The sequence below is a fragment of the Drosophila mojavensis genome, unplaced genomic scaffold (assembly GCF_018153725.1).
Source record: "Drosophila mojavensis isolate 15081-1352.22 unplaced genomic scaffold, ASM1815372v1 contig_136, whole genome shotgun sequence".
NCBI lineage: Eukaryota > Metazoa > Arthropoda > Insecta > Diptera > Drosophilidae > Drosophila > Drosophila mojavensis.
The window spans coordinates 12,337,147-12,361,294 of NW_025318667.1; the positions used below are offsets into that span (position 1 = coordinate 12,337,147).

Here is a 24,148-nt window from a genome sequence, read left to right on the forward strand (position 1 = left end):
AGAAATCATTTTTGCTTTTTAAATATTAAATTTATCAAATACAATTAAAAAAGAAAAGATAATAGTAGTAATAATTGAAAATGTCCCTTTTAAAAATAAGTTACTTAATCTACATTTCTAGTCAATTTACAAACATAAAAAATTGATACTAAGGTTAAATAAATTAAATAAATTGTATAACTTAATTTTAATTTTTGTAATTTTCTTTTAAGCACATCATCATCATCAGGTAGTAAATGCCGTCTTGAAGCTCAGCAAACTGAATTGAACAGGCGAATACATATGCCGTTTATGGTCATCGCCTACACTACATTTCCAGCACTGGAAGGCGAGAGAGCGCACAGAGTGAATTGCCCAGCACACAAATTGCGATTCAAAATAGAGTTTACCGTTACTAACGGTGTTATGGTGTTTCAGATTTAGCCAAATGTCGGACTCTAACCGACAACAACATTGAATCATTCGGCTAATTCAATTAAATGCGAAAACTGTTCAATTTTTTGCAATTCGATATGCGGACAGACTTGTCAGCTCATCAGTTTGCCAGCTCATCAGTTAGTCAGCTTATCAGTTTGTCAGCTTGTCAGTTAGCCAGCTCGTCCAGAGTTGCAACTAATTGAATGTGAAGCAGTGCGTTAGTGGAACCAGTTAGCTACCCAAGGGTATTACCGTTGCTGGCGTAGCCTTGCAATGGAGCTCGAGTTTCGACAATGTGATTAATTGTGCATTTGCAGGTTTATGGACGAGCTGCGTTGTTGCAACTGTTGCATGCACATTGCATAGTGGACGACGCACACCTGTGTGCCCTGCTGTGTGCTCTATGAATAATGCACATTGAGGTTAGGTTCAAATTAAGTTAAGTTAGTTTCGGATTCCCAACTCAACGCTGCGCATAAATTGCAGGTTTTTCACATTTTGCATGAAATGTTATTGCTCTCATTAAATTCTTCTGCATTATGAACAAAGGTATGCAAGGACACCTCAGTTCGTAACCGAGGCAAATGCCAGAGCTGGTATGCCATGCCAGCAATTTCTTTGAATCCAGAATATTACCCATTCCCTGAAAACGAACGCTCTAATTAGACGACCAAGTTATCACAAACAGTTACGAGTTTCATCACTCACAGCGTTGTTGGCCAACAAAATGCCACGGCAACTGCAACTGCAACTGCATAGCAACTGCAACTGCGCTAAATAGCAACGGAAAACAATGTAAAAGTCGAGCGACAAAATCATATGTGACTTTAAGCCGACATCAGAGTATGCGACTTCTTTAGATACTCTGTAAAGGCAGAAAAGACATTAAAGCTTGCCGAGGATATTAAAGTTCATCAGTGTTTAGCTAGAATTTCAATTACTAATTGATATGGAACTTGCTCCTCAAAGGGAACCACTCACCCGCAGCAGAACTGTCTTTATTTGTATATATGTATGTATGTATCAATATGCACGAAATGGAAAAAAATTATGATCCTAGTCGGATATACTCGCATGCTCATGCAACTGATTGAGGAAAACTGATTATAGAGAGTAAAATGAAAAACACGCGGGCCGCGGCACAACTGAAACTCAATTTGATTTCGCTGGGTTTTCCTTTTAATCCAGCATATGCACACATGCGCACACATGCACACCCGCACACTCATGCACACTCTACATATGTATTGTTGCGCGTTTAATTGAAACTTTTAGTGGATGAGTCTTTTCACAGTAGCTTAAATTTTTGGCACTTCGATACAGCCAGAGCCTAATTACAAGCTATCTCCGTCTCGCTTTCGCACTTGTTGAGCTGTCTGGGTAATATTTTTGGCTGAGCAACTGCAAGCGCAAACAAAGAGCGAGCGAAGATGGCAGAGGGGGAGCGTGAAAGGAGAGAGAGAGATAGAGAAGATGGAGAGCCATGCAGACAAAGTACTTAAATAAGCAGCGTCATTTATAACAGCAACTGCAACAGTTTAACTGTTTATGTTCTCTCTTACACGAACTCTCCAACTGCCCAGTTCACAGTGGTATAAGAAGCAAGCATATGTGACATAATTAAACAACTTAGAAAGTGAGGCTAATTTTTCTTCTTTATGTTAATTTGTGCAGTAAGTGTAAAAATACAAATAAATAATATATTTGAACATAAATAAATAAATAAATAATAAATAAAATTATGCAGTATACATTTTGTATATATTAATCGTGAATCTTTTTTAAAGGAAGATACACCATCCCATAGTGCAATGCTTAAGTTCTCTGCCGAAAGTTTACTTCCCTAAATAATATTCAGCTTGTTACCATAACGATGTTAAGATTTTGTTTGTTTGTAAATGCAATAAGTGTGCAAAAGATTGTTAACGAACAATGAGCCAAAATGAATCAGTAGTAAAGCATAAAAGAAAAACGATAGCTTATGTGGGCAGAGGAACCGATAATGCGACTCAAATGAACCAGGGAAAAGGCTTGCATTTTGTGAACGAAGCCAGCGATTCTGCAACTGAACGAGTGAACAACTCAACTAGCTCCTTTAATAGAACTGCCATGGACAACTAATGTAGCATACTCTTTTGGGCCAAGTTCAAGGCATGCCTGTCTGTTTCATGGACAACTGATTGTATCTGCTCAAATGAGGCAGAGGCACACATATCGGCCGACAGTCTGTCTGTCTGTGTGTGTGTGAATGTGTGTAACGCAGCGCAGACATCAACAAAAAAACCTTTCAAAAATCTAGTGCGTACATTCGTTTGCTGCACACATTTCAATTTCCGCTTCATTTACGCCTTCCTTTTCATGCGTGTGCGCGTGCTTGTGTGTGTGGTGCCTGCCTCTTCACTGTGCCTCCAACCTATCTGCACTCAGCAATTCACACGCACAGCAACAGCAATACCAATACACACATACACGCCTATCTATGTATGTATGTATATTTAAACACGCTCATTCGTTCATTAAAATTGAAGAGTCTTCAGTTTGCACCTCTTGCAGCATTCAGCTTTTGCGCTGCTGAAAATAATACAACACATGCATTACATTGATATCATCTGTATGTATGTGTAGCTTTATTTGAAGGACACTTCAATAGAGTTTTGTGTGATTTCATAACATTTTCGGGATTCTAACTATATTTGCTGTCGATTATGTGGAAATCAAATCGGATGCATAAAATGCACTTTGCGGCTTGATTTGTGTTGGAAAAGTCTTTCATCTATACAAATTGATATAAACCTAGATTTTAAGCATACAAAGAAAACATTTCCATATTTTACTTTATTCAGACTCTCAGTGTAAATACATACATATATACATTTAGTACTTGCCCAAATCGACGGTTTGTAAATGCAGAATACGGAAAAAAAAATTTTTTTTGCTTTAAAAAAAAAAATGCAAAGCAACTCTTTTGTGGTTTATGTACGTGCTACAATTTATAGCAGCAAGGACACGAATCCGGCGAATTGGAAACTACACGAAAATTGCGTACTAAAAATAGGACGCACATTCAGCGAAGACAGTAACCCACACAAATAGCATAGACACAAGCCAGCCAGTATTTTAAAAAAGGAATTTAACAACTACTAGGATTTTTCAATATGAAATAATAATGGCTGGGCCAGTATAAGAGTGGAAGGGAATAAATAAGTATTTTATATAAGGGAAAAAGGGACTTAGCATAGACATAAACCAGACCGTATTTTATAAAAAGGAAGGGAATAGTAAGGGACTTAGCACCTCCGAGAGCCCTTCAATGAAGCAAATAATGCCAAAGCAAATAGATCCCCTCAGGATATTTAACAGCACAAATTCAAAAAAAAAAGCAAGCGCCGTTAACTGAACAATTGTTAAGGTATATATTTTGTTGTCGATTTTTTACTGGATTGATCGTATTATTTGACATAGTTTCGATAAAAAAAAAAACTGTAACGTTATGTAATTGCTAACAACTGACTAACGGGTTCGTTTTACTGTTAATATTCATCATTTTGATTAATCCTCATTTTCATTCTCATTCTCCTGTTTGTGTTTCGGCTGCTTACAAATAAACGCTTAATAATTAACGGTAAAGTTCTCTTAACGACTACATAAAAATCTGCATTTACAGCTATACGAACGTAAGTTGTGTGTGTGAGTGTGTAAACATACACATGTAAAAACATACAGACATACCGTACAAACATACATACATATACATATATATGCTGATGCACAGTCCTAAAATCGGCTTAAGTACACCAATTTGCTATGCCCACAGAGATTAACATAACCTCACTTAAACATATGCTTAACACTAAATGGGATGGGGAAGAGGGCTACGGTGAGGGCGCGGCAAGGGGCTAAAACTTAAAGGTAAATCATATATTTATACATTTATATATATGTGTGTGTGTGTGAATATGCTTAAGATTAACTTAAAACTAAACAAATTAAAACAAACAAAAAAAGAAAAAAAAAACATTTACATACATATATATATATATAAAAAATATGGCTTAGATGGATGGGATTTGGAATTGGACTCATGATAGGAGTTTTAAGGTTCGGGGAAGGGGGCGCGACTTTGCACTTGGTCCTTAGGTAGCGGGATGGAGGCATGGCGGCAAGAAGGCGTGAGCACCTCTCACGCACATTAGAAGCGCTGCGGCAAGAGCTCGCTCTTGATGCCCCTTATTGAGTGCTTCTTCTTGCGGTGCGTGGACAGGTTGCAAGACTGCTTGAAGGAGGCGGTGCACATATCACAGTTGAATCGCCGCTCCTTGCTGTGCACCACCCGATGCAGCTCCATGCGCGACTTGTACTTGAACTTCAGTCCACAGGCGTTATAATCGCAGATATACCAACGCTCGCCGTCATCCGACGACACGGCGCTGCTCGCGCTGGCCGTCGTGCTATTCGAGTCCTTTGGCAGCAGCTCCTGGCCGCCGGCCAGCAACGGTATGCACGACTGCTGCAGCACCACAGCGGCGGCGGCGGCGGCAGCAGCAGCCGCCGCATTAGCATTGACATTCACATTAACATTAGAGCCGCCAACCACTGAACCGGCCAATGCGGTATGCGACAGTGGCGGCGGCGGCGGGGGCGTGGCTGTTGCTGCTATTGTTGCGCTCGTTGTCGGAGTTGTCACTGTGCCCGCGTTCACAAAGCAGGACGTCGATGCCGGCGGCGGAGGCGGCGGTGCCACTGGCACCACCTGCGACAAATGGTAGATTGTGGTGTTGGCGTTGCTCCCAGCTGCTGCGGCTGCCGCTGCCACCTGCATATCCGGTGGTAGGCTCAAGCTGGTGGGCTCCACTTTGATATCGATGCTGCTGCCTCCGCCGGCCCCGCCGCAGACGCTGCTGCTGCTGCTGCGCGCACTGTGATCGCCAGCGGCAGCAACTGCCACGGCATGCAGCTCCGCCAGATCCTTGGCCGTATCCCGCTGTTGTTGTTGCTGCTGCTGCTGTTGCTGTTGCTGCTGAAGCTGCAGCTGTTGTTGCTGTTGCTGTTGCTGCTGCTGCTGCTGTTGTTGCTGCTGCTGGTGCTGCTGTTGCTGCTGCTGTTGCTGCTGTTGCTGTTGCTGCTGCTGTTGCTGCTGATTTTCCTGTTCCTGCTCCTCCTCGTTGTACTTGGCACAGTGATACAATGCCAGCGGCATGGGCAACGTTGGCAACGTTGTTGTACTACTCGCGGCAGCCGCATCCACGTCCGTCAAGCAATAATTGGAGCTGCGACCATGCTCCTGTTTACACAAACACAAACACATGAAAACAAACATTTTGGGCGCCAAAATAACATAAGAAGGGAAACATAACATGCACGAGACTAGGACATTGGGGCGGTCGGTGCGGCTGCTGGCTCTGGTGCTTACCTTGGCGAGGCCGTGCAGAAAGTTGTGCTCATCTTGGATGTGCTTCCAAAAGGCGTCCTGCGTCTGCAGCTCTTCCTGACATGTGTGGCAGACGATCCAGAAGCTGTCGCCCGATAGGCAGAACTCGCCAAGCTTTGTGTAGATTTTATTGTTCTTGCTGAGAATGCGCGGAAAGCCCATTGCGTTGACGTTGTTGGCGACGCCTCGGGGCCGTGCGTTGCGTTTTATTATTATTATTTATATGAATGTTTTGTTGGCTGGCCGCAGTACAGGGTTGCATTTAACAAGGTATGCATTTTGTGGCGATGTATCGAATGTATATATCGATGTTGCGCGGCACATTTCGCAACACACAAACACACATGGCGTTGCCACCTAGGACTAATTTCAAAATCCCGCCAAACATTTCAGTTGAATTTAAAGAAAAACACGTTTCATATATTTTTTAGCATTTTTTGTTTTTAAATTTATTTTGCTTAATTCGTCTGCAAGTTCATTAAGTAAATTTTATTTTCTGTTGGTCTTGAAATAAAAGTAATAAACAGGAAAAAAAAATATATATATATGCATGTATATATATAGTGTTTTATAAATACTTTGACGGCTTCAACTAACAATAAAAATATATAAATGTTTATATATATATATATGTATGTATGTGTTTGTGTGTGAAACTGAAACGAAAGTTGAAATTTCTTAAAATTCATATTTACCCCCAAATCTAATTTAATAACAGCACAAAAAATATACATATGTCTAGTATATATACGTATATATATACATATATATATGCAAGTATATATATATATATATGTATATATATAGTTAGAATAAAAAAAATGTTTAATACAAATAAATATGTTTAGCTTGTTCTTTGCCAAATAATCCATAAAACGGATATTCATATAACTTATTACACATATACATATATACACACATATATATATTTATATATGTTTATACATGTGTATACCTATACACATACATAATGTATAACATAAGCAATATTTGTTTTTTTTTTAATGTTTTTAACATATATACTTGTTTTCTTTTCATTCATTTCTTTAAGTTTTTTTTTTTTTATAATAAATTTTAAGACTTGGATATCGTTAATTTACAAAGTACATAAGTAGTTGTTTTTTGCTTATATGGAACATATTTTAACATTGCTTGTGACGATGAGAACTCGACACAAACTGCGTATGAATTTTTTTATAGTACATTTGAATTTTATTTGTATTTTTTTTTTCTTTTTGTTTTTATCTTTGTTTACGAGTAGTTTTTGCAAGAAATTGAATTTCTCGCTTAGAATTAAATGTTAATGACTTTTTATAATTTATTTATGCGTAAACACATGAAAAATGAATTTAATTTATAAACTATGCAGTCGGTAAATGTTGTTTGTTTTCTTTTTCAGTAAAGATGTTTTTATTAATATTATTATATATATATTTGTTGTTTTTATTTTTCTTCTTCTTCCTTTTTTTTTGCTATTATGATCGGACAGTGCGCACGAACTTTTCAATATTTTGTGAGTGTGTGTGTGAGTGTGTGTTGACCTTGAAGAATACTAAAGTTATTTTGTTTTCGTTTGGTTTGTTAAAGTTGTTTGCTTTAATGTAATCAGTTCTTTGAGTTCTCAGTTTGAAATTTTGTTTTGCTTTTGTTTTCAACACAAACGAAATAGCAAAATTAACGATAGTTTGTTTGGTTTTAGCGTTCGTGTTGTCATCGATACATATACATATAATATATATAATATATAATATATAATATATATATATATATTTAGATATATTTATTTCGCTTCGTGTAACTATCAATAACCATTTATTCTTAATTTTACTTTTTGTGGCATATTATGCCCAGAAAATTAGTTAACCTACTTACAAGCTATGAAAAAAAAAAAAAAAAAAAAAGAAAAAAAAAAAAATGGTTATCTCGAAAGAAATTAATAAATAACTTAGGCATAGTCTATTAATTTACATGGTATCATATGCGTGCGTGCGTGCGTGAGTGCAGGCGTGCGCGCGTGTCCTCTCAGAAGGCATCGCCCGCATACCAGGGATGCACCCAGGGCGCTGACGGCGGCGGCGTCGGCGGATAAATCGTCGGCGATGGCTGCCCATGTGCATGATGGTGCGCTGCTGCTGCCGCTGCCGCTGCCGCCGCATTTATATGATGATAGGGCGCTGAGAAGGCGCCATAATAGGAGGCCGCTGCCAGAGCCGCAGCAGCGGCCGTTGGCGACGCGGCCGTCGACGACGAGTGCGTGGACGAGGCGGGCGACAGGCTGGCAATGCCAGCGGCACAAATGCTATGCCGCCGATGCATGATCGCCTGCCGCTGCTGACGCTCTGCTGCGGCGGCTGCTGCGGCGACACGCGTGCTGGCCGTCTCTATTGGTGCAGCCCGACGCGCACGCTGCTGTTGCTGTTGTTGTTGTTGCTGCAACTGTTGCTGGTGCTGCTGCTGCAGCTGTTGCTGTTGCTGCTGTTGCTGTTGCTGTTGCTGCTGCAACTGTTGCTGGTGCCGTGTGGCGGCCACATCCTGCTGATGCGTACCCAGACTCCAGTCGAAGGCGCTGCTGCGACGCGCCTCCTGCTGCGCAGCAACAGAAGCTCCGCTCAGCGGCGGACTGAGCATATTGGCTGCTGCCTTGCCATAGAGCGTGGACAAATAGGCGTGCTCCGCCTCAGCCATCTGCTGAGCAGCGGTACGGCTGCTCTTGTTGCAGTTGCTGTTGTTGCTGCTGGCAGCGCTGCTGCTGCCACTGCCGCTGCTAGCGTGCTGTCGCTTCTTTAGTTGACGCTGTTGCTCCTGTTGCTGGCGTGTTGCTGCTGCTGCTGCTGCTGCTGCGGCTACAGCTGCAACTGATGCCGATGTTGGTTGTGTTGCACGCAGCTCTATTGGCGGCGGGTGCGGGCGGTGCGATTGTTGGTTGTGGGAGTACAACATTTCGTATGTGTTGCTGCTGTGTGTTGCTGTTTGTTGTTGATAGTGATGCTGATGCTGGTGTTGTTTCTGTTGCTGTTGCTGTTGCTGATGCTGTTGCTGTTGCTGATGATGTTGCTGGTGGTGCTGTTGGTGGTGCTGTGGTGCTGGTGGCGGTGCCAAATGAGCCATGTGATGAGATGCGGGTATTGTCTTATGTTGTTTGTCTGTAGCTGTTGTTTTTGTTGTTGTCATTATGTTGTTACTGTTGTCTGCTGCTGCTGCTGATGATGCTGCTGTTGTTGCTGATGCTGTTGCTGTCGGTGTTGGTGTTGTTGATGTTGGCAAATGTTGTGCTCCCCAGCTTAATTCCTAGCTCGTGCGCGTGCGCTTCGACGGCGGCTGCTCCGATTGGCGTGTCATGAATGTTAACTGCGTCATGTACTTAATGATGTCGCGCACCTGCACCAGCGGCATATTCTCATTGTAGGAACGATCGTGCTCCATCAGTATTTGCACCTGTCGCCTGGGTTGAGCAGACAGAGAGAGAAATAGAGAGAGAGAAAGAGAGAGTTGGTAAGATGTGTAATTAGTATTTGGATTGCAGTCGCTAGGATTCTCATTTTAATTCTATCTCATTCACTCATTCACTCGCTACTTCTACTCGTTGCATTTCCTACCTACTCATACTCATATACCCAAGTTATTCGCTATATTTACTCGCTATGTCTGCTCGTTGCTTTTATAAGCTAGAATACTCTCTACTCTAATTAACTTATGTTTCTATTTATTTCTCTACTTTGATAAGCTTATATTGATACATACTTATATACCCTATCACAGATATGCACCCTAACTAAATTAACTCGTCGCTATTATTCGACATATTTAGTCGCTAATTTTATACTATTATATCTATTATTTCATGATCCCCAAAGTGACTTTTATCTATTCTCTTGTAACTCCTTCCACTCGAGGCAGATATTCGTAATTTTTACTAGCTAGATATAATCGCACTCGCTACATTTGGTAAACGTATTCGTTATTTCATTCTGGCATCTATTCTATTTAATATAGGTTATATATGCATATCTCCATTTGTGGAGCTCCCTTTACTCTCTACTCCTACTCTCTACTCCTACTCGCTACTTTTTCTCGCTGCTTTTACTACACTACTCTATCTGTCTTCTTTCTCTGGCTGCTTACTCTAACTACTGAGCTATTTATAGGTACACCCATTAAACTAACTAGATGTTATATTGTGCCTGAGCTTGACTTACCGATTCGCCTTGTAGAGCTCAACGCCGAGCGCCTCAATCAGACGCTTGCAGTGATCCAGTGCGACAGTGGGAAAGAAATTCTTTTGGAACTCGGTGAGGGTCATCAGCTGCTCGGATTCATTGTAGGCCTTCATGTTGATACAGGGCACCAGATGCTTGTCCACGCACACCTTGCGCACCTTGTACGGCGTGGGATTCATGTTGCTGGTCTGTATCTCCGGTATGACGGACAATCGATGTGCCCCATCGCCGGACGCACTGGCGCAAGCAGCGGCCGCCAGTGCCGCATGCCTTTGCAGATGCATCGAGGCGCTGTTGGCGTTCGAGTTGCTGTTGCCGCCGGAGGAGCTGCCGCCATTGGAGGCAGATGAGCCACCGCCGCCGCCGCCGCTACCACCGCCACTATGGCCGCCATTCTGCTGCAGATGCTGGGCATGATGGGCGAGGGCGGCAGACATCCGCTGATGCTGCGCCGCCACAGCCTGTTGCTGCTGCTGTTGTTGCTGTTGCTGCTGCTGTTGTTGTTGCTGCTGCTGTTGCTGCTGCACGGCTGCGGCGGCCTGCTGCTGCTGCTGATGGAATGTTGAGGCAGCTAACGACCTTCGGGATGAAGACAAATCGATAACATCAGTGGGCGTTGTGCTGGGCGTGATTGTGGTGCTGGCGATGCCAATATCCAACTGGCAATTGCCACCACCAGCAACACCACTGATACTAAATGGCTGATGACTGTGTGACTGACGACCGTAACCACCGCTAATCGATTGCGATTGCGAATGCTGTTGTTGTTTGTTGTGACGCGCACCGCCCCCACCTGAACTCCCGCTGCCGCCCCCACTACCGACGCTACCGCCGCCACTCCCGGCCAGCGACAATATGGCCAATGGCAGCGCATTGGCTTTCGTTGAGCAAATGACACTCTTTTGCCGCGCACCACCCGCCGCACCACCGTTAACACAATTATTGCTGCCACCGCCACCATTGTTCCCCAGCGGCGAGGCAGCCGTCGTGGAGGCACTCGAACTGGAACACGAACTGGACGGCGAGTGCAGAAAATGTCCCGGCAATTGTGGTGTGATCGTCACGTTTGGGTTCGAGGCCAGCGACAAGGTGGTCACATTAGCACCACCAATCGCCGGCGACATGGGTGGCGAGATGTACGCGTTTAGCGGATGTGAATTACTATTATTATTGTTATTATTATTATTATGATTATTGTTGTTCGCATTGGTCTGTATGGAGGTGGAGAGATCTGGATTGGCTATCACCTTGTGTATGACGGCTCGCATCTCGTCCGTCATATTGAACTTCTTCTCGAAATCCTCCAACGCTTGCGTGGAGTTCAATGGTATTGTGGTGACACCACCAGCACGCTGCTTTCTGCTAGTCGGTGGTGCGGGCTGTTGTTGTTGTTGCTGCTGCTGCTGCTGCAGCAACTGTTGCTGTTGATGATGTTCATCCGATATTAATGGTGGCACAGTGGGCTTGGTAAATGTGCCACCCGATGCACCACTTGCCTTGCTGCTGCTGTTACTGCTGCTGTTCTTATTGTTCGTCTGCTTGTTCGGGTTGTTGTAGTCGAGCATCGTGATCAAATCGGTGTCCAGTGGCAGCGATGGCAACGCCGGAAAGCTGCCACCTAATGGCGAGCCATGCGCTATTTTGGGCGACGTGCTGGCAACGCCGCCACCGCTGCCGCCGCTATTGCTGCCACCGTTGGCGCCGGTGCTGACGCCCTTCATTTGTTGCGTCAGCATCAGGCGCTGCGTCGGCGTCAGCTGGTTCCAGAGCGCCAGATTTGTGTAGTCCGCACGTGTGGAGGGCATATTGTAATTGAATGGACTGCCTAGTAGGGCGTGCATATTGGCAGCGACGGCGGCAGCGGCAGCGGCAGTGGCGGCGACAGCAGCAGCAGTAGCAGAGCCAGAATTTGAGGAGCTGTTGCTGTTGTTGTTCTTGTTGGAGGAGTTGTTGTGCGTACTATTATTATTATTATTATTATTGGTGTTGCTATTATTATTAATGTTGTTGTTGTTATTGGCAAGGACATGGCCATGATGGCCACGTGAACTGTGCGTGTTTGGGGAGTGTTGTTGTTGTGCATGGTTAAATGTACTATGGTGTTGTTGTCGTTGTTGTTGCTGTTGTGTCTGTTGATGTTGTTGCACCAGTGATTGCTCGACATTTGACCTAGAAACATTATATACAATACATGAGTCGCATTTAGCTTGGCTGCAAAATTTCCAGTTTTTTTTTATTATTTTGATTTTTGTTTTATGTTATCTATTAAACATTTCATTCTCCTTCTATTCTTATTTGACTGTTTTAAAGCATTTTTCAAATTTTGTTGATACGCGCCTAACAATATTTTCAATATAAATATGCACACACATACGCATACTCAGGCACACGCATTCACTCACAGCTGTTTTTTATTTCTGCATGACAAAAAAAAACAGTTAGTTGAATTTATGCATTAATCGTTAAATATTTATCGATTATTTGCAACGTTGCTGCGTGCTCATCGCCTTACTGCTGCAGCTGGCTGGTCTAGTGCTTGCCAAGTGTTGCCCTACTTAATTTAGTTTTATTTCATTATTAGCGCATAATTTTAACGTATTTGATCAAAACACTAACAAACAAAAAATAACAAAAGTTGTTTAAAACTATTATTATTTTATTTGCTTTGGTTAACTTATAATTTATTAATGCCCTAGACGCTATGAGCGTTAACGTGTGCATGTTTATCTGTGTGTGTATTTCGTATACATCGAAATTAGCAAGTCCAATGATTGTATTGTGTATGTGTATATGTGCATGTGTGTGAGTGTGTACGTGTGTGCGTGTGTATGCAATGAACTTTATTTAATTTAGTTGCAACTTGCAAGTTGCAGCTTCACAGCTTGTGTTTTATCTTGGTTTCAACTGGTTTTATTTTTGGTATAACAACTTTCTTAAATTATATGATTTAAGCCTTTATATTGACTTAGAAGTCTATATACAAAACTATATATATACATATATATATATGTATTCATATATATATGTATATTATATTTAAAAATACATGAATGTATAAATACATTTTGCTTATGAGAATTTTGTTTGCCAAATTTTATATCAACTTGTACACGCATTATATATAATGTTCTCTTGATCTTTCACACTCTCTCTCTCTCTCTTTATCTCACTTTCCCTGTCACGCTCTCTCACTCCCTCTCTTTTCTCTTACTGCTCTCTCATTTTGTATGGGGATAGTTTAGATGTCTGATTCTGTGCAGTTGGTTTTGATTGCGGCTCTTGTTAATTCGATTGATATCTTGTGGCCGGGTTTGAGGTTGAGGTTGAGTTCTTTGCGGATTGATGTTGGTTTCTCTGCCATAGGGTGTAGTGGAATACCTGTCACCAGAATTTCTTGTTAAAATTCCATGTTTAATTTGTTTGTTTTTGTTTTTTTTTTTTTTAAAGGTATTTTGTTGTTGTGCTTCGATTGTTGGTTTTGTTTTTATTGTTGTTGTTGTTGTTGTTGCTTTTATTTTACTTTAGTTTTTTTATTAAAATTTGAATTGCAATTTGCATTTGTTTTTTGTAAATTCGATTCACGATTGAGTCACGATTTGTTGCTTATTTTCGATATCGTTTTCGAGTGCGACAAATTATAGTTAGGGGTAGTCAGTACACACAGCCATCAAATCAAATGTATGTAAATATATTTGGTTGCATATATATACATATATATAGATATATATATATGTATATGTTAATGGATTGATGTTTATATTGATAACATATATATATACATATATGTGATGTATATATAAACAAAATAATCATTCGTTTCTTTATAGAACACAAAAAATATTGTTGATTGCTTTAAATGCGAATTCATGTTTTTCAAAATATGTTGTAGTTCTTCTATTAGCGTTTCATCGAAGATCAAAATATAAAAAAAAAAAAAAATAAACAAAAAAAAACATTACAATTAAAGAAAGTGAACTAAACTCCAAAGAGAAGCAATTAATTTATTTTTTATTTTTAAAAACCAATGTTTTTTTTTTTTTTTTTTTTTTTTTTTTTAAGCAAGCATCACAAATAGAAAAGTTTGCTTAAAAAGCGTTAAAGTTCAAGGCATGCAAAAACTACATGAAAAAGTGAAGAAATTACATATAAAAAAAAAATTAAAATGATGTATGTGAGTGTGTGTGGATGGGTGGGTGGGTATGTGTGGGTGCGGGCGTATATCTGATTCGTGTTTTGTGTTAATTACGTTTACCCTTATTACCCTTTATTTAAAACTGTTTAGCAAAAAAAAAATGTATATTGTCAAATTTTAACAAATTGACACCCTAATGCATGCCATATTAAGCTAATTAATTTCTTGTGTTAGTAACGCAAAATAGTTTATGAGAAAGTAGAAAAAAGACGTTTTCAATTCGTTTAAGTTTCAGATTTATATTTTGAAAAACATAATATGTAGTGACGCCCTAAATGAAACATACATATATATATATATATATATATACATACATACATATATATAAATATATATATATATATATCTACATATCGGTGACAAAATCTAGAATGCAATGAGAAAGCGTTTTTTACTTTTTACTTCTCTTTTTCTTTCTTTCTTTTTAACTACTACAACAACAATAAGAAAAACATGGAAAGATTTTTTTTGTATACAATAATTACAATTAATTTTTGTTTTGTTTTGCGTGTTGGAAATAAATTACGAAAAATAATGTAGCGTGACTTTTTTAGGTTTATTTTCTTTTTTTCTTTTTTGACGTGGATTTGGTAAAAGGGCAAACGGAATTGTAGCAAATAAGTTATAGTATATATGCGTATAACGATTATTTTTCATAATTTCATAACATGTATATATAGTTTTGTTTTTTTTTTTTTTTATCAAAAACGGTAAACACAGTCGAAATTTGTATTAAAATTAAATAAAATGCGTGCACAAACGCCGATTTCGGTAAACTGTTTTCAAGTTTTAGAATTTTATTACAACTAAGATGAGAAAAAAAAAAACAATTGGTGCATAGAAGAAGAGAACAAAAAAAATAATAATAAGAATAATTAAATAAAATTACAACTTGCTGGTTCTGATCTTGAAATATTTTTTCTTCTCATTTCGTGTGGCACCCTAACGGCAGAAAAATATTCAACTTAACTTAGAGTGAAAAGGTAATGTATGCATGTACACATAATAAACGAATTACAACAAAATTTGAAAAACACAATTTCTGCGCAAAAAAATGTTTGTTTCTTGTTTTGTTTTTGATAATCAATCAATAAATATGTAAATAAATATATTAATATATAATGTATATATGTGTATAAATATATATATTTATATATATATATATATATATATATATATATATATATATATATATATATATATATATATATATATATATACATACATTGACAAAGAAAAGCAAAATCAAAGTAAATAGCAAAAACTAATTGTAACTGTAATTGCAAATTTGCTTTCATTATTTGATTAATTGAAGTAAGTGAAACGGCGCAGTTACACAAATCGATAGCAACAAAATGATAACAAATCGATTTTCATCGATTGCATACTGTGAATACTTACATGTGATTGGCATTCTGTCCTGCAGCGGATCGTACCAGTGGCGGCGGCGCATTGCCACCCCCACCGCTGTGGTTGTTCACCGAAGACATCGAAATCGCAGGATTGTTGTACGAATACGGTTGGCGGCTGCTGCCACCCAGCATCATGTTGTTTATGTGTTCTCGATAGGCGCCTCGATTGGCATTCGCATGCGATTGTTGCGCCTACAGGTTGCAGCATAGAACAACACATAGGGGAAGAGAGAAAAAGAGAGAAAGAATGGTGAAAATGAGAAAAAATCAACATTTATTACAAAGCTCATGTGAGCGAATGCGTGTGAGATAAAATAAACCTCAACAGGTTGCCAAGCACAGAAACACACACACACACACTCATATACACATACTCACACGTGCCTATGTTTGCTCGAGCAAACAACTTTAACTACAGCGAGAGCATAGTGTATGTGTGTGTATATGCAAGCATATATGTGTGCATGCATATATACACATGTGCATGAGTGTGTATGACCCAGTTTCTAAGCTGCTGCGGCTGGGCCGCTGCTGTTGCTGCGGCTGCTATTGCCAAACTGTGAGAAAAAAAATCTGCTAAATATACCCACACACACACACTCACACACACATTTACATTAAGTTATCTAGGCATGTATTGATTACAGAGACGTGGCCAAATGCACTTTTCCCCGATTTTCTAATATAGTTATCCTTATATTTATAAATTCATTCATGTATTAATTTTCGTACGGCTTCTAACTCATTTTGTTTCGTTCATTTCGTTCATCGATAACAAACGTTTTGAACTAGAGCCTGGCACGAGCCAACATTTCATTCATTTCATAAATAGCACAAACTAGAACGGCTGCCTCTCAAGTAGAACAGTTGAACGCATTGAACTGTGACAAACGCTCAACAGTTCAATGGCATGAACGGTTCGCTTGAACTTGATTTTCTGTTCGATTGCTTTGCTTACGTGATCAAAACGAAAGGCAAAAGGAATTATTTGATGACGTTTAAGCGGTGTATCCTCAGTTGAATTTGTTACACGAATAGGAATAAAGAATTTTGAGCTAACAAAAATATATATATTAACATTTTACAATTTATTTAAATGAGAAAATTCGATGCACAATTATTTGCATTTAGAATCATTAAAGAGATCTGCAAATAAAGAGTGTTGCACGACTTCTGCTTGATTTGCCCCAACGGGATAAATTGTGCAGCCCGAAGAAGCTGTTGTTGAATCGGATGCAAATGGTGTGCTAGTCCGATAGATCAGCGTCGTATTTGGGAATGGCCTTGTGCGCTGGGCTGGTTGGTACACGGTTGCAGTGTGGCCCGGGCGCAGGTTGTTGGTATTGAAACAATCTTTCATATACCAGCATACCCAATCGGACTTGAAGCAAAATTTCATCAATTCCCTATTTTGTGAGAATTTCCTGGTCCACTGTCTGCCTATACATCGCGGATGCACCAATCTTTTGGTCTTTTATTTGCATTATTATCCAAATGCTGCATTGCTTTTTGCAGGAACTCGCTGCTCTCATCGCTTTTTTCGTTTTTTTGACCAGATCTGAAAGTACAACATATTTGTTAATTATTATTTGAGGTGCCTATAAATTAAAACATTTGTAAAAAATAATAGCATCAAGCTTTGAGAGCCACTGTGCATATCAAGAAGCCTAATTCATCAGTATCATTTTACTAGAACTACGAGAAGACGTTTGGCATTATATTGATGACTATAGTAAATGTAAACTATGAATTTTTATGAGGAGGTTGAAGTTAACGGAAGGTCATCAGATTCTGCTCAATCTGAATTTAAAACAAGATTTGATGTAAACTCCTATCATTTGCCGAAGCCTAGCAATGTTGTTCGAATGACAGATGTGTAGGGACGATGCCTTTCCTTTATCAACAAATTTAATGAACAATTTAATATAGTCGTCATAATTTGACTAGAAAAGTGCTAATTTTTAATTGCCGGCTTTCAAGAGCTCACTCGAAAAAATTTTGGCATCTGAAGGAAATTTGACGGATAATGCCAAAGTAATTCGTAATAAATTTGGCGAATATTTTAATACGAGTGGAGCAGTGGCTTGGCAAAATGATCTATTTTAATACATATATCTATGTTAAATAAATAAATTAATAATCATACTTACATTTTGAAGTTCAATATTTGGTGTCCTTGAATATGTGAAGTCCTTCGGTGAACGATTCCTTGACTTCCTTAAATTTTCCAAGTACCATATGCTTGGTAAAATCTTAATTTTTAGCAGTTCGCGCCTATATGAAGCGCGCAGAGAATTTACATCTTTTTTTTTTTTTTTTTTTTACAACGCGCTTTTGTGGATTTCTTAATATTTGATTAATAAGTTGTCTCAAGATTTATTGCGCAAATTTTTATTTTTAAAATTTTTACTTTCCTTTCGCCACAAAGCCGGTTAATTTTGCAATAGACTCTTCTAAAAGTTTCCTGTTGATATTTTGAGAAATTATGTTCGTGCGAACACTCGAATCCATTGTCGAACATGTTTGCACGAACACGCGTAAGATAGAAACGTTTCGACTTTTACGCGAACATTGCAAACAAAAAATTCGTACAAACACATTTTCGTGTAAAAAATTCGACTGTGGATACAACCGCTTATGTTACATAGATCAATATTGGAAAATGCCCATAAGAGACGACCGAAGGAGAGAATAGATAATATGTAAATATATACATATCCTAATATGAATATCTTAAAAGCCCGGCACGATCAGGAGAGCTTCCACGAGTTTCAAAGGTAGCAAAACTTCTGTGGGTAGCCACCCCCTGGGTGGAATGACCCAAAGTCGGGCATCTAATATTTTGCCCCATTTTTACTTTTATACTCTACTACTGAGCTCTAGTTGTGAGGGGCTCACCGAGTCCGCTGCCCCTCCCCTTCTTTTTACTCCTCCTCTTCGACCTCTGCCCACCGGTTGCTGTCCTAGTGGCGGCATCGCCGGCCCTGATGTCTCGCGTAGTAGTTGTTACAATCGTTCGTATAGTTAGGGTATCTACCTCCCTACCTCCTCCTCCTCCCAAGGACTTACACTTAGGTCCATTACATAGATTTTCGAACGGACTATCTTTTCCTTTCCGCTGGTCTTGGTCTTTAGGGCCTGAAAATCGATTATCACACACAGCCGTGATAATCGACTTCTGTCTCTTTAATGCGTTTTTATACCCTGAACCCATTGAAAATGGGAAATCAGGGTATAATGGTTTTGTGAAAAGTATGTAACAGGCAGAAGGAATCATCGCAGACCCCATAAAGTATATGTATTCTTGATCAGGACGACGAGCTGAGTCGATATAGCCCTGTCCATCTGTCCGTATGAGCAAAAGGATCTCAGAAGATATAAAAGCTAGAGAGCTGAAATTTAGTATGCATACTCGTGTATACCATAGGCAGTACAAGTTTATCATATTTTTTCGATATCTCATCCGATAACTTTTTATCGAGAATAATCGAAAAATCGACATTGTTTTTTCAGCGTAATTTGAACACTTTAAGACCTGGAGTCTTCAAATTCGCGTTGTATATAAAGTTAATGGATACAAAGATTTTGTAATTTTCAGATTTTTGGTACCACGCCCCATTCGCCCCCAATTTGTAAAAAACACATTTCAAGTACTAGAGACTTGTGCTTTGGAATGTACACACACATTTACCATATGATTACGCTCATACGCTCATAAGTTTCATTAAGATCATATGTCTAAAAATGAAATTATTCAACAAATAAATTCTCATAATATTGCCCACACTGCAGCGCAGCCCAAGCGCAGTCGCTGCTTACTGCGCAGTTAGCAGACTGCAGGCTTATGCGTGCATGTGCATGCATGTGTATGTATGTGTGCATAAAAGAAGTGCAGAATGATTAGAGTATCAGCTTAGAGGGTTCAGGGTATCTCCTAGTCGAGCCGTCTCGACTGGAGCCTTCTTACTTGTTTTTTCTTATTTCAATTTTCTGTTCCTTTGCTTGCTGTTCTTCTCTATGTTCTCTTCTCTTAATTCTTCATATTCCCCTACCGCATGGTTCCGAAAATTTCTTTTGCTTTGCTCATTGCTATCTTTGCTTCGCTCCTTTTTCTCTCAACTCTGTCTCTATCTCATCATGGATTACCAGGTAGACTTCCTCCCATTATGAGATATATATTTCTAGCTTCGTATTGTACCCTCGTCGCTTAAATCAACAATATTAGCAATAATAACAGCACTGGATTAAACAATACTGTGATTCTTCACAAGCTTTGAGTCAATAATTAATTAACTGTTTCTGTACGCACGCACACAAACACAGATACACGCACACTCATACGCCCGTAATGACAAAGTGTGTGTTTTTGTTGCGGCTATATACATGTGGTACAATTGTACCGTTTGTTCAGATGGTACCGTGGTACATGGTACATTTTTAATGTGATAAAGCTGTATTTGTGTATGGCTATATAAATTAAGTAAACAATGTAATTGTAATCGGATTGCCCGACTAGAAAATACCCAGGATATCAAATGATTTGAGGTTTTCAATTTTATTCGAGCAACAACAAGAATGTTTGTTAAACAAAAAATTAAAAAATAAATAAAATTAAAAATTAAAAAAAAAATTCCGCCCTGATCTAAATCTAAACTAAAGTTACGGCTACAAATTCAAACTCAATTCAATTGCTATTGTAATTCGTAGACCCCCTCGCCCAGTCATTGAAATGAATGTTGCATAGAGAAAGGTGTTTGAATACGTGTGTATGTATGCGTGCACACATACACGTATAGGAAACACTCTTGTCGCTGCTGCCACGTGCGTTTGTTAATTGACCAAATGGTTTATTTAACAACTTCTGTGTTTCTGTCTTACGCATTTCAATGCAGCGCCCAAGTATATGATCCAAATGTTCTATGAAACATTTGTCAATTAAGTACAAATGTTTACATATTAGCTATATTGACAATTGACCTTTAATTTCAAGAATTTTATAAGATTTTATAAATTATCTAATATATGCATTAAACTAAATGCTGAATTTGGAGTCTCTAGCAAAATAATGCATAAGTGTATAGCTGAATTTTGATAGGATTTTTAATCGATAACATTAAGACGGGAATAATTATCGTTTTTTAATGCATATGCTTTACAGAGAGCTACAAATTAAGCTGAATTTCAATAGGGTTTCTTATCGACCAAACTGAAATGCTAATCGTTATCAATTTGTTGATCTGAGTGGGAACGTATTCAAAGATTCAAGTCTCTAGTTTTTATAGCTTCTGAGTTGCACACGTGCATACGTACGGACAAAAGGGCGTAGAAAAGCAATTCCGCTCGTCCTACCGATCAAGAATTTATATACTTTAATGGTATCTTGAGCGCCTTATTCCCATTTAATAATAAATATACAATATAGTTCCACGCTCTCTGCTCCCTTCACCAACTATCGCATACACACACACACACACATGCAGATATACATACATACACATAGCAGAGCTATCGATATCCATTAACATCCCTGCTCATGCTCATTTACTCACCAACATTTGGACATGCAGCTGGGGCACATTGTTCTGGCTGTTCATCCAGCCGCCGCTGGCCAGAGCCTGGACCGTGGCCTGAGTCAGCATGCGGGTGTTGCCCTGCGTCTGCAGCATGGCCGCTGCCGCCGCATGGGTATTGTATGCTGCTGCCGCAACCGCTGCAGCGGCGGCCGATGGGAAATTGCTGCCGTTTGCGACGCCGTTGGCAGCGGCGGCAACAGCAGCGCGCTGCTTCATCAAATGCTGTTGCTGTGCCGCAGCAGCGGCGGCTGTCGAGTGCTGTTGTTGTTGCTGTTGCTGCTGTTGCTGCTGTGACTTTTGTACGTTGACGGCGCTGCTGCTGTTGACGCTGGCAGAGATTTTTGGTGGCGGCGCCGATGGCTGTCGCGTCCAATTAACCGAATTATTGACATTCGCCCGATTGCCGATCAACAGATTGGAGTCGACCACCTTGCTGGGCCAATAGTCCTCGAATTCGGTACCATTGGGAAAGTAGCTCTTGATGTCGGTCAGCGATATGACGGCAACATTCTCGCTGGAGAAGAGCTCATTGCGTATGCCCTGAACTTTGCAGCAGAACTTCAAATAGGCCAGATCCCAGCCATTGAGCAGTTCCGCCTTGGTCTTCAGGTTCTCCGTCTCGCCCTCGAAGTAGAAGAGCGGCACCACCTGCTGGCTGTTGCGCACCGTATACGGCACCACCGACTCCTTATTGATGCGTATGAAGCCGCATTTCTCTGATGGCGTTTTGCTGCCCGCCACCAGCTTGCGATAGCATATGTCCAGGAATTGATAGAATTTCGATGCATCGCTGAGACGGACGACCAGATCCTTTTGGGTGAAAATATCACGGCCGAATTCACCGTCACAATGCTTGTGGTTGATCTCGATGAAGAGCCGTGCCTCGGCATCGGTTATGTAGTAGCTGCGCACGCATGTGCAGCTGGAGTAGATGTCCGGATGGAGGCAATTTAGATATTTGCCAAGCAGCTTCAGTTCGATCATGCGCACCGAGCAATACTTTTCCGATTGTCTGTATATATAGGGTATCGATACTTTGCCGAATTGCGCCCAGCCAAAGTGGCCTTTGATCGATTCCTCGTCGCACGGACCACCGCCCGATGACGATGACTTCTTATCACCGTTGTTATCCATGATGGCTCCGTTCGCCCGGCCATTGGCCGCCAAAGCGGGCACCACTTGCATTGTGCCATTGGGTAGCTTCTGATGGCGCGACAGGTAGCTCATGATATTTGTCTGGCCATTGCCATTGGTTAACGGTGGTTGCATTCCCGCACCACAACCGCCACCCCCAGCTCCGCCACCGTTGGCATGCTGCATGGCAGCTTGCCGGCTAGCCTGTTGGGCTGCTTGTTGTTTCTGTTGCTCCTTCATTTTGGCCGCCAATTCGCGGATTTCAGCATCGTCCTCCTGCTTAACGGGCGGACCGAGCGCACCGCCCAAGCTGTTGCCGTGCAGCGGCAGCGTCTGGCCATTGGCATCGATCACGCTGGTGATCTGCACATCATCACTGCTGGACATGACTGCTACTCTCTCTCTCTCTCACTCTCTTCTCTGTCGCTCTCTGCTTATATATTTTATTTACTTTCTTTTTCTTATACTCTTTTCTACCGTTTTTATTTGCAGTTTTAATTCATGTTTCAAATGCTGCAATTAGGCGGAAAAAACATACATTTTTTATAAGCACAATCAAAACTTAAAAAAAAAAAATAAGAAAAAAAAAATACAACAACAACAAATCGAACAGCAAATTAACACAGACTCTGTCTCTCACTCCACTCTTTCTTTCTCACTCTCTTTTACTCATGGTCTGCGTCTGCCTCTGCCCGGCATGCGCCAACGCTCAGCTGACACAGATATGGCAACACTGGTGCGGCCGTTGGCCACACACATATATACATATGCACACACTCACTCTCTTTTTCTCTCTCTCACTTACACACACACACGCACACACACTGACAACAACAAAACGTGCTGCTTGCTGCTATGTTGTTGATGTTATTTTGTTGTTGCTTTTCAACTTTTTTTTTGCTGTTTCTGATGTTATTGTTGTTGTTGTTTGTATCGTGCTGTTTCTTTCGCGCGCACTTTTTGTTGTTGTTGTTTATGGTGTATCGCTGTATAGCGGGCGGCAGCAACTGCTACTGCGTTTTGTACTTCTTCTTTCTCTTCTTCTTTTCTTTTTGCTTTCTGTTTTGCAAATTTCTTTTTACAAGCAACTGTCAAACATTTGTATATAAACTAAGTTGCATTCATTTATGTGCACACTATTCATATATATGTATATACTTATATATTTATTTTATGCATTAGTATTTGTTGTATTGCTTTATTTTGTTGTTCACTTACAATTTGGGATATTGTTGATATTAGAACTTGAAAAAAATTTACACAACGGCATAATCACTTCGATTTTTTAATCATTTGTTTCACTCACTAAATTTATATACAATGTACATGAATATAATATTCTTTGTTTAATATATGCATATATTTTTATGTTTTGTTTGTTGATTAAACACCGCCGACGCGACGCCTACTACGACGACGGCAACAAACGACGCGAAAAAACGCTGATTTTTGCTATGCGGACTGCGACGAGACGTCCTCCCGTCTTCGCAATACACAAACGAGTGTGATCGTTGTTACGAAAATTATTTCAACGAAGTCAACTGAAAAATATGTGCGTGTGTGTAAGTGCGCGCGCGCGTCTGTGTGTGTGCGTTTGGCTGTGTATGTGTATATATAGCAACGACGGCGACGGCGACGCCAACAGCGCAGCAGCTTTGTGTGTGTATGCATTGAAATACATACATATACTCACACATACACACGCGTACAATAGCGCAAAAAGAAATACAAAATACATAGAGCTGTCGCTACTGCCGGCGCTGCAGCAACACCAA

The 24,148-nt window shown here is 40.2% G+C and overlaps 3 protein-coding genes across 4 annotated transcripts; all 3 read right to left on the reverse strand.

The window, feature by feature from the left end:
- Window positions 1-3,806: 3,806 nt before the first annotated feature.
- On the reverse strand, window positions 3,807-6,130 carry LOC6583672 (AT-rich binding protein). The gene is made up of 2 exons (XM_002009296.4): window positions 5,828-6,130; window positions 3,807-5,698 (listed from the first exon to the last, which is right to left on the reverse strand). The coding sequence occupies exons 1-2, from the start codon at window positions 6,005-6,007 to the stop codon at window positions 4,607-4,609; spliced, it is 1,272 nt and encodes a 423-aa protein (XP_002009332.2). The 5' UTR covers window positions 6,008-6,130; the 3' UTR covers window positions 3,807-4,606.
- A 1,146-nt stretch (window positions 6,131-7,276) lies between these two features.
- LOC122756711 (putative cyclin-dependent serine/threonine-protein kinase DDB_G0272797/DDB_G0274007) lies at window positions 7,277-9,069 on the reverse strand. The gene has a single exon (XM_044006936.1). It carries the CDS (start codon window positions 9,014-9,016, stop codon window positions 7,868-7,870), a length of 1,149 nt encoding a protein of 382 aa, XP_043862871.1. The 5' UTR covers window positions 9,017-9,069; the 3' UTR covers window positions 7,277-7,867.
- Window positions 9,027-23,887, reverse strand: LOC6583667 (uncharacterized protein DDB_G0283357). 2 transcript variants are annotated; one of them, XM_002009298.4, is made up of 5 exons: window positions 23,592-23,887; window positions 21,216-22,886; window positions 15,656-15,858; window positions 10,042-12,231; window positions 9,027-9,287 (listed from the first exon to the last, which is right to left on the reverse strand). In XM_002009298.4, the coding sequence occupies exons 2-5, from the start codon at window positions 22,758-22,760 to the stop codon at window positions 9,134-9,136; spliced, it is 4,092 nt and encodes a 1,363-aa protein (XP_002009334.4). In that variant the 5' UTR covers window positions 22,761-22,886; window positions 23,592-23,887; the 3' UTR covers window positions 9,027-9,133. The 2 variants fall into 2 exon arrangements, with proteins under 2 accessions (XP_002009334.4, XP_043867653.1); XM_044011718.1 differs by lacking the exon at window positions 9,027-9,287 and having other exon boundaries at window positions 12,195-13,440; window positions 23,592-23,886.
- Window positions 23,888-24,148: the final 261 nt, after the last annotated feature.

What these genes read in the sequence shown, in the direction of transcription:
- LOC6583667 (XM_002009298.4), bottom strand. Translation starts at nt 22,760, where the DNA reads ATGTCCAGCAGTGATGATGTGCAGATCACCAGCGTGATCGATGCCAAT. An exon ending in AGCTGCATGTCCAAATGTTG is followed by an intron (nt 15,859 to 21,215) that starts GTGAGTAAATGA and finishes TGCAACCTGTAG; the next exon opens with GCGCAACAATCGCATGCGAA. An exon ending in GAGCTCTACAAGGCGAATCG is followed by an intron (nt 9,288 to 10,041) that starts GTAAGTCAAGCT and finishes TGCTCAACCCAG; the next exon opens with GCGACAGGTGCAAATACTGA.
- LOC122756711 (XM_044006936.1), bottom strand. Translation starts at nt 9,016, where the DNA reads ATGACAACAACAAAAACAACAGCTACAGACAAACAACATAAGACAATA.
- LOC6583672 (XM_002009296.4), bottom strand. Translation starts at nt 6,007, where the DNA reads ATGGGCTTTCCGCGCATTCTCAGCAAGAACAATAAAATCTACACAAAG. An exon ending in TTCTGCACGGCCTCGCCAAG is followed by an intron (nt 5,699 to 5,827) that starts GTAAGCACCAGA and finishes TTGTGTAAACAG; the next exon opens with GAGCATGGTCGCAGCTCCAA.